Here is a 9,926-nt window from a genome sequence, read left to right as displayed (position 1 = left end):
AGATGGCGCCGCCGCCACCTCCGGGACAGGGCCCCCCCCTCCGCTCGCCGGCCCCCCCAGCCGCCGGAAGCCGCGCGCCCCTCCTCCTCCTCGGCGGCCCCGCCTCCGGCCCCTCACGTGACCTCCCCACTCCGGCCTCCTCCACGTGATCGCTCCTTCTTTCCCGCCCCCTTGTTCTCGACTGCCACCCTCCACATGTGACCCGGGGCTTCGGGCTCGCCGCTTTCAGCGCCTCCGTGCGTGTTTACGTACGGCGTGCGTGCGTGCGCGCGTCGGCTCGCGCCGGCGCTCCCCTCTCACGTGACCCGGCGCCGCGTGCTCCCAGGGGCTCCCTGCGCGGGACCCTGTTGCGTGCGCTGGGTCGGCTTCCCCGCCTCCCCGCCGCGGCGAGCGTGCCGGGCGCTCGGTGGGCAGCGCAGGAAGGGGGAGAGCTGCGGTCGCCACTGCGTCGTCTTTACCCCGCGTCCCCTCGTTGGTCTCCGACCCCGTGTCTCCGTGGGGGTGGGCATGCTCTGTTGCCGCACTGAATGAGGGGCGTGTGGTTGGGGAAGGAGCCGAGGCCCCGGCCGCAAGAGGCGTGGATTCTCGTCCCGGCCCTGCCGCTAGTTCGTTGTATGACCTTGGGTTAACCACCTGTCCGCAGTTTCCTCATCTGTCCAATGACTCTGATGCGGGTAATGCCTGCTTTGCCTACTCTCAAGGATTCGATGCGAGGACACCATGCAGTGCCCTGTGATTGATAAATAGATCGCTGATCTCTTATGCGTGGAGGGTAGTCGGTAGCTGACCTTTTGCGCTTATCAGACCCCAGAGGTCTGGACGAGGCTGGAGAAGGGGCGTCCTGGGCTTCCTCTGCAGGGTCACGGAGGGAGGGCATCGCTGGTCTGAATCATTAGCCTGGCAGTGGAATGGAAGGGGACAGTCTCGGGCGGACCACGTTCACCGTATCGAGCCTAACCGGCCAACACCTTGTCGCAGTGGTCTTGACAGTTGCCAGAGAAGGCGGCAGTGCCTCCGGGTCCTCACTAGGTGGCACTATCGCAAAGGACAAAGCTGGTTGCAGAGACCAGGAGCTGGCGTTTCTCTGCCAAGGGCAGGCGTTAGCCTGTAGTAGGGCCGGGTGAACTTGGCAGAGCCGACTCAGCGCTCTCATGGTCCTTACGTTCTAGTGCAAAGAGTCAGATGCTAGACGAATGAATGGCCAGAAGATCAGACTGGTAAGTAGATACAAGAAATTAAAGTAGGGCCACATGGGGGCCAGCCCGTGGGGGTTACTTTTAAGTCCAGGAGTCAGGGGAGTCTCCTTAGGGAGGCAGTGTTTGAGCTATCTGATGAAGAGAAGGCAGGCCTGGCAGGGCCTGGGAGAGAGCATTCCACTAGTGCAAAGAGTCAGATGCTAGACGAATGAATGGCCAGAAGATCAGACTGGTAAGTAGATACAAGAAATTAAAGTAGGGCCACATGGGGGCCAGCCCGTGGGGGTTACTTTTAAGTCCAGGAGTCAGGGGAGGTCTCCTTAGGGAGGCAGTGTTTGAGCTCTCTGATGAAGAGAAGGCAGGCCTGGCAGGACCTGGGAGAGAGCATTCCGGCAGAGAGCAGCAAACTCAGAGAACCCAAGTGAGACCGAAGGTGGCACCGTCTAGAAGAAGGAAACTAACGATGGACTGGCTGAGAGCATGGACTTTAAACCCCGGCTCTGCCAGCTGTTAATGGTGTGACTTAGCCTGTGTGTACTTCAGTTTCTGCATCTGTAACGTGGAGATCATAATAGTACCCACCTCATAAGGCTGTTGGGAGGATTAAGTGCACATAGTAAGTAAACTTGGCTGTTAAAAAACAGGGGTCAGCATACCTTGAGTCTAGTGAAAGGAAGGGTAGGAGTGAGGCCAGTGAAGAAAGCAGGGACTGGATTATGGAGACCACAGTAAGTTGTTTGGGTTTTATTCAAAGTACAGTGGGAAAACATTGAAAGATTTGAAGCTACGAGTGGCATGATCTGATCTTAAACTTTAAAAGATCATTCCAGCTGCTGTATACAAAATGGATTGTAGGCATTTTTTTTTTCCTTCCAAAGGTCATGTGTTATCGGAGTGAGCAGATATGTTTGTCAGGGGCAGAGTGAGCAACCTTTTCCTTTGACTCGCTCCCAGAAGCGTAGCATTCTTGTTGTCGGCTCAACAGATACATCCCGAGCACTTGCACTTTGCCAGGAACTGAGGTGGGCACTGGGGCTGCAGAGACAAATAAGATACGGTCCCTGTGGTGGGTACCTGGCCTCATTCCTGGCACAAAGGAGGGGCTCCTTACATGGCAGCTGCTACTCCATCATTTTTGTTGTATTGCTTGTTCCTGCCCTCAGGAGCACACGGTAATGGATGAACCGGAGCCGGATATAATCAACTGTAATACAGTGCTACGGACAATAGGGGTTGAGAAAGGTAAGGGCCTGGAAGGGTGAAATTAGGATTAATCCCAAGAAAGAATGTGAAAGTAGAAGTTACTTAGATGGAAGTGGGGTGACAGTCTGAAAGATCTCGGCCCTGGAGTGGAAAGGTTGAGAAAAAAGGCCTTAAGACAAAGGAGGAATGATTTAGAAGGACTGGCTGAGAGCATGGACTCAGCCTAGGAGATTGTGGAGATACCGACCGCTTTAGCCTGAGGCCCCAGGGTGAGCCTGACAGTATGGCTCTTTCTGGAGGTCAATTTAGCAACACATAATTAAATAATCATAAACTTTAAAACCTCCGACCCAGCAATTTCACTTGGAAATTATTAAAGGTATGTACAAAATGTACCCACAACGGAATACTGTGCAACTGTTAAAAATAGTCATCAAGGAGTGCTTACTGATATTTAGATGTTCGAGAAAATGTAAATGAAAAGGGAAGCTTACAAAGCTATATTACAGCGCGCTCCTTTTTAAAAAGTAAAATTATGCGATTCAGTTACGTACCCAGTAGAAATGCATATGTTTGTATGCCAAAACATGAATAAGAATGTTCATAGAAATATTTTTGATAGTCAAAGTAGGAAACAAGGCAAATAAGTGATGGTATGTTCATAGAATGGAATACCCTCCAGCAGTGAAGATGAATAAACCACAACTGCATTCAGCCATGTCTGTGATTCTTACTACCGGAACGTTTTTAAAAAAATGCACACAAAAGATCATGATTCCATTGATATGAATTCATCAGGCAAAGTTACTCTGTGCTGTGGGAAGTCAGAATAGTGATTCCTTTTTCTTAGTCATTTTTTTTTAATCGTGAGAAAATACGAACAACACAAAATGTACCATTTCAACCATTTTAAAGTGAACAATTCAGTATATTCGCAGTGTTGTGCGCCCATGATCTTTCTCTAGTTCAAGAACTTTAAGCAGTACCCAGTGAGCAGTCACTCCCTTTCCTCCCGGCCTTCACCACGTTGTTTTTGAAGAGGAGGGAATAATGACTTGGGTGGGGCGGTCGGGGGGACCTAATGAGGACTCCCGGATATTAGTAGTAGTCTGTTTTTTTAAAATCTAGGTGGGAATTATATGGCTGTGTTCATGTTGTGAGAATTTTATCTAGCTGCACACTTATAATTCATATAATTTTTGTATGTACATCTAAGTGCCATTTGGAGATAAATTGATCGTAACGCCTTTCGAGAGACAATGTTCCTTACCGCCAGAGGCAAGGAGAGTGGCACTAAACTGCCTGGTCCCTGTTTTGCCTCAGGGCTGATACTTCTGCGTCTGTCATCACTCCGTGCGGTCCTAGACCTGGCCTCTCCCTCTGGCTGACCTTCTTCCTGGAGGATGTGGAAGGGGCACGTGTGGGAGACACAGGGGAGGGGGGGGTTCCATCTCTCCTTGGCCACTGGGTGGTGCTGAGAGGACTCGCTCCCTGCCAGGCTGGAATTAATCTTGAAGTAAAAGCTGGGGAATTTGAAAAGAGAAGGTAGAGGCCAAGGTGAGCAGGCAGCCTGGACCGGCCTGACGGGAGCACCAGGGAGCAACCACGGGCCTCGAGCGAGCAAACGATGCTCAGCTCTGTCAAATTAGAGACAAGCCACACTCCAGGGAGACGTTTTCAGGAAAGAAGACTCCTTCAATCACTCAGCCTCCACCAAAAGAGGAAAGCACTAAGTATTGCCTACACGTAAGGCTCCCCGTCCCTCTCTTTCAGGTATCCGGAATGCCTTCAAGCCCCCCTTGTCTCGCTGGCTTTCTCATCTTTAAATCTCAAGTTTTCACCTCCATCCCCTCTAGGCGCTCAGGCACTATTAACCTCGCCCTCCTCTGTGCTTCACAGCACCTCATTTCTGTCTCTCCTAAGCAGCCACGGCTCTGCGTAACGTCTTGGCCGCCAAACCGCGATCTCCTTTATAGCTGGTACTAGGTCTTTCTGATCACCGCACCCTCAGCACCTTTGCAGTACATACTGACAGATGTGGGTCTTCTTCTTACCTTGGTCCTTTCCCTGGGTGGCATGACCGCACACGTTCTTTGCCCGTTCCGCAGGCTTTTATTCTCCATTCCTTTCTGGGTTTCAGGATTTCTTTAATTCTTCCGATATTATCACATCTTCACGCGTGCACACGCCCTGGGGCTTGCGGTGCAGACTCATGCCCCCCCCCACGTGCTGGAGGGGCCTGTCGTCATCCCACATCCTCCCTGGTCCTCGTCTTCTGGCACTCGTCCTGCTCTTCCTCGCAGTTCCAGGAACTGAGGACAATGCTACCTCAGCGGCTCTTAGCTGAGCCTTTAGAGAGGAATTTCCGCCTACACGTTAAAGGCTGTTGGTCCTGTACTAGCCGTTTTCCTTATTTGTGAGCTCTCGTGATGTGCCAGGCGCTGTGTTGGTTCATGATCTAGTGGGAGAGGCAGCCGTAGCCCTAGGCCGATTCATGGGACATCCTCTGGGAATATGGCAGGGCACCTGGCCTGGCCCTTGGTCAGGAATAGCTTCCTTGAGGAACTGATATTGCTGCCAGATGTTCAAAGTTAAGTAGAAGGTGGTTGAGGGGAAATGAGTAACAAAAGAGCCAATGGGGTTACATGTTTAAAAGGCCCCGAAGTATGGAGGACGGGAGGGGACGGAGCGGTCATGGGTCTTAAAGACATTGCCGGTAGCTGGCGTGGAACTGGCGGTGGTGGCCCCGATGACATTGAAGAAATAGGCGGAGATGGAATAAGACAGAGCCTTGATGTGTGATGTGGCTGCTGCAGGCAGCAATCTTTTGGTTGAAAGTGACAGGATCCACCTAAGAAAAAAAGAAGCCTTTATTGGTTCAGAAGCTAAAAGTTCAGGGCTTTCAAGATCAAAGATGTCATTGAATTTTGACACCTCTATGTATGTGTCTCTCATCTTTGCTGTCCTTTGTGTGAGCTTAATTCTTGGGCTGGCCTCTGTGAAATGGTCCTCTGATCCCCTTTGTCACACAGAAGCCAAAGACTGGAGTGGAAGGGCGCGGGGGCGAGGGACACTGATGGATAAGAGCCACTTGTGCTCGTCTCTTCAAGACCTTCGAGATTACCTTCTGTTCAGGCTGTGTCCAGAAGTCCCCTTGGGCCCCTTGGGGGAGGACAGGAAGCTTGGCCTTTGAGGGAGTTAATGGAGTGGACAGGTGAGGGGATCCTCTTCCTAGGCTCCAAATCTATTTTCTTAAAATAGCAAACGCGGCGCCCCCTTGCCCCTTCTCCAAGGGCGTTTTCTCTGCTGCGTCCTCAGCCTTCCAGGAGGCAGGATCGTTTAGGTTCGTTAAGAGAAAAAAAGGACAGTGGGGCCCCAGAAACTCCTCCCGACCTCCGCGTCTGCATTCTGGCTGTCCCTCTGTCCTTCTGTGCTAAGCGGGTCCTGACCTATTTGTCTTGTCGCCTTGTTTCTGCCCGCCCCTTCTCAGACAACCTCTAGGTTCTGACCCAGCTTTGGGGCTTTAGCACCCCTCCACCGCCCCGTGAACCACCCTCCTTTCGCGTCGCATAAGCGGGACCAGCAGAAGAATATCTCCCCCAAAGACCCCTTTTTTCTGGGACCCAGCGCTTCCGCCTCCGGGGCGGAGACTCCTCCCCCTCACCGTCCCCAGTCGTATTCCCTGGAAGACAGGCGGAAAAGCCTCCGCCGCTCCGACCAGCATAAGCGAGAAGCGGCTTCCTTTCCGCAGCGCGCTGCTTGAGCCCCAGAACCGCCGCGGCTCCGGCTCCGCAACATCGAAGACCGCGACCACCACCGGCCCCGGGTCCAAGCCCGGCGCGGGCGGCGCGCGCGGCGCGGGCGCGGCTTCAGCACCACGGACAGCGCCGGCCCGCGGCCCTCCCGCCCGCGGCGCGCTCCGGCGACTCTAGGCCAGGCGGCGAGCGATGCCCGCAGCATGGCCGGGCGCTCCGGCCCCACGGCGCTGCTCCTCGGCCTCGGCCTCGGCCTCCTCGGACTGTGCGCAGGTGATGACAGGTCGCCGGGCTTTGCCTCACGCGGGGCAGGCGCCCAGGTGGAAGGGAGGCACTCTCAGAGGTGGGGGAGTCTCTCGGGGGTAAGGAGAGATCCTTGGGCCTGCAGGGGGCCCCTGGGAGGCTGAACATGGGAGGACGTGCCCCAAGGGGTAAGTGATGCAAGGAAGAGAGAGAAAGCTGGGCAATGGTGGTGTGGAGGGTGCGGGCAAAGAAAGGAAGGAGGGAGGGGGGTCTCCCCAGGCTTTCTAGGGCGGCAGGAGCGCAGACTGCAGCTGAGAGGCCATTTGACTTCCTGTGAAATTTTATCTCAACAAATCTATCTGGTCAGCACCCTCCCATGGCTCTCCATCACTTCCCGACGCCCACATGGGGCTCCTGATTCTGGTCACCCACAGGGTCAAGGCAGAAGGGGGAGAGAGGTGGCTTTTCAGCTGGGACAGGAGACTTGGGAGGGAAGAAGCTCTGCGGGGCTGAGAGCCAGGGAGGAGCTCTCCGAGGGGATGGGGCGCGTTTCTGCAAAGTCAAGGAGACAGAATAAATGAAGGGCGGGTGCAGAGGTAGTGTACAACCAGTGCACCTTCCGCGGCTGCATGCTGTCTCGTAGAGGGGAGGAGGGGCTCCTGTACATGTGAAATTCGAGACGAAATATGTGCCCCGACCCACAGCTTAGGCCGCCCGGTGCCTGAGGGTGGGGGGGGGGTCGTGGCCAGTCACATGTGGAGATACATACTGTGACTTGCACAGATAGGTGGGCACTGACTGAGGGAAGTGTGTGTGGCGGGACATGAATAACTGTTGCCCTTTGACCATCCCCCCAAACTTCCCCGAATCGTAGTATCTTCTAGGGAAGCCACGGACACGGAAGTCCCGTCTCCTGAAAGCACCCTCTGCTCTGAGACCTCGCAGGAGCTGTGGGTCGCCACTAGCTCTTGCAGAATGGGCTCTTAGCCTGGAGGCCTCTGCGCAGGGCTGTCTGGGCTCCTCGGCCAGTGACCTCAGGGAGGGGCCTCCATGGGGCGACCTAAGTCTTTTGCTGATCCTTAGGGATGCAACTGTGGGAAGCTACAGCCTCTTGTTTGGGCCTGGGCTGCCCCACTTGCCTAGGGAGAGTGGGATCTGGGTGGGCCCTTCCTGCCTACTTACCTCCTGCCCCCCACCCCCTGCCCAGGAGTCTGGGGTACAGACACAGAGGAACGGCTGGTGGAGCATCTCCTGGATCCTTCCCGCTATAACAAGCTCATCCGTCCAGCCACCAATGGCTCTGAGCTGGTGACAGTACAGCTCATGGTATCACTGGCCCAGCTCATCAGTGTGGTGAGTGCGGGTCCCAATCCCTCTGCTCAGCTGCTGAAGTCAGCACAGCCGGCATGTGTTCATGTCTGAGCTCACTCCTCTGGAGCCCCCACGGCTTGGGAGGTGTGGGAGGGGCCGTGCGCGTTTGCAACGGGGCGGGGGGGGGTGCGGTTCCTCTCAGCAGCTTCTCTTCTCCCCTGCAGCATGAGCGGGAGCAGATCATGACCACCAACGTGTGGCTAACCCAGGTTGGTGCCCCCCCGACCACACCCCCAGTCTTCTCTTTCCTCCTTTTTCTTTTCTTTTCTCTCTTTCTTTCTCTTTTACTTTCTCTTTTTCTTTATTTCTCTTTTTCTTTCTTTCTTTCTTTCTTTCTTTCTTTCTTCTCCTTTTTCATATACGCTTTTCTTTCTTTTTTTTCTCAAAAAAGGCAGAAAATTATAGACTTCAGAGTCCTAAATAACCTGGATCTGAATCTTGGTTCTTCCACTCACCAGCTGTGACTTGAATGTATTAAACTCTACAAGATTTATTTTCTCATTTGTAAACTGTGGATTCAAATATCTTGGCTTAGCTGTGCCAATTAAATGAGAAAGTATTTTATGAGCCACATTTGCTGGGCAGAGAAGTCACTGGGGGGAAATGATGGCTTTTCAAAGCTTCCTCCAGCCAGACGGGCCCCCTCCCATCCCTATCTTTGACCTTGATCCCCCACGCCAGATGGGCCCCTCCTGTCCCCATCTTTGACCTTGAGCCCTCCCAGGGCGGAGGTCAGTGCTGCCTGGCTCTCTCCCTCTTCTCAGGAGTGGGAGGATTACCGTCTCACTTGGAAGCCTGAGGAATTCGACAACATGAAGAAAGTTCGACTCCCTTCCAAACACATCTGGCTCCCAGATGTGGTCCTGTACAATAAGTAGGTGACCTTGGAGCAGTGGCAAAGCGGGGGGAAACTGCGGGAGTACTTAGGAAGGGAAGGGGTCTCGGTGAAAGTAAATTAGCTCATGCTGGGAGGGAGGGAAGGGACTTTTCAGTGGCATAGATGCAGTCACCACTCAGATGGACAGACAGACCCAGACCACTGCGGAGTAATGCAGACAGCCAAGGTGACTTGGCCCAGGGTCAGTCCCTTCCCAGCCAGTGAGGAGTCTCTGCAGTTTGAGGCTGCAGTGGGAGACAAACAGGGATCCACAGCACCCCCCCCCAAAAAAAAACTGATTCAAGAACAGCTCTCCCGGAGGCTTGGGCCGAGTCGGAGAACCTGAGGTCCCGGTGTCTCCTGCAGGCTCCATCCCCTCTCCTGAAACAGTCTTCTTACCTTCAAGATCCAAAGCCACCAGTAAGACCATCTCGTGCTCCCACCTGCCCCGCCCTCTCCATGGCTTGGGGCGCCTCACTCTGGTCTCCCTGGCTCCTCCCACTTGTCCCCCCCCCATGGTAGCAACCAGCTGGGTGGGGTGCAGGAACTTCAGGCCAGGGCTGACCGTGCTCCCCCTTGGCAGTGCTGACGGCATGTACGAGGTGTCGTTCTATTCCAACGCCGTGGTCTCCTATGACGGCAGCATCTTCTGGCTGCCCCCGGCCATCTACAAGAGCGCGTGCAAGATCGAGGTGAAGCACTTCCCGTTCGACCAGCAGAACTGCACCATGAAGTTCCGCTCGTGGACCTACGACCGCACCGAGATCGACCTGGTGCTCAAGAGTGACGTGGCCAGTCTGGACGACTTCACACCCAGTGGCGAGTGGGACATCGTGGCGCTGCCCGGCCGGCGCAACGAGAACCCAGACGACTCCACCTACGTGGACATCACCTACGACTTCGTCATCCGCCGCAAGCCGCTGTTCTACACCATCAACCTCATCATCCCCTGCGTGCTCATCACCTCGCTGGCCATCCTGGTCTTCTACCTGCCGTCCGACTGCGGCGAGAAGATGACGCTGTGCATCTCCGTGCTGCTGGCGCTCACCGTCTTCCTGCTGCTCATCTCCAAGATCGTGCCGCCCACGTCCCTCGACGTGCCGCTCATCGGCAAGTACCTCATGTTCACCATGGTGCTGGTCACCTTCTCCATCGTCACCAGCGTGTGCGTGCTCAACGTGCACCACCGCTCGCCCACCACGCACACCATGGCGCCGTGGGTCAAGGTCGTCTTCCTCGAGAAGCTGCCCACGCTGCTCTTCATGCAGCAGCCGCGCCGCC

General features: G+C 54.8%; 1 protein-coding gene and 1 long non-coding RNA gene across 3 annotated transcripts in view; both read left to right on the top strand.

The window, feature by feature from the left end:
- The first annotated feature begins 345 nt into the window (after nucleotides 1–345).
- LOC112472147 lies at nucleotides 346–6,276 on the top strand. Of its 2 annotated transcripts, XR_003043552.1 has the most exons (4): nucleotides 1,451–2,218; nucleotides 2,360–2,438; nucleotides 3,898–4,145; nucleotides 5,890–6,276. It is a non-coding gene; the product is annotated as an uncharacterized LOC112472147 (long non-coding RNA). The 2 variants fall into 2 exon arrangements; XR_003043551.1 differs by adding an exon at nucleotides 346–1,217 and having other exon boundaries at nucleotides 2,075–4,145.
- Nucleotides 6,277–6,346: 70 nt separating this feature from the next.
- Nucleotides 6,347–9,926, top strand: part of CHRNB2 (cholinergic receptor nicotinic beta 2 subunit) — an 8,150-nt gene continuing 4,570 nt past the window's right edge. Inside the window, exons 1-5 of the mRNA XM_025040847.1 lie at nucleotides 6,347–6,427; nucleotides 7,541–7,750; nucleotides 7,933–7,977; nucleotides 8,533–8,642; nucleotides 9,229–9,920. Coding sequence (XP_024896615.1) covers nucleotides 6,347–6,427; nucleotides 7,541–7,750; nucleotides 7,933–7,977; nucleotides 8,533–8,642; nucleotides 9,229–9,920 — 1,138 coding nt within the window. The remainder of the gene's footprint in view (nucleotides 6,428–7,540; nucleotides 7,751–7,932; nucleotides 7,978–8,532; nucleotides 8,643–9,228; nucleotides 9,921–9,926) is intronic.

The sequence above is a fragment of the Pteropus alecto genome, unplaced genomic scaffold (genome assembly GCF_000325575.1).
Source record: "Pteropus alecto unplaced genomic scaffold, ASM32557v1 scaffold49, whole genome shotgun sequence".
Taxonomy (NCBI): domain Eukaryota; kingdom Metazoa; phylum Chordata; class Mammalia; order Chiroptera; family Pteropodidae; genus Pteropus; species Pteropus alecto.
This window is presented reverse-complemented; position numbering and strand designations above follow the sequence as displayed.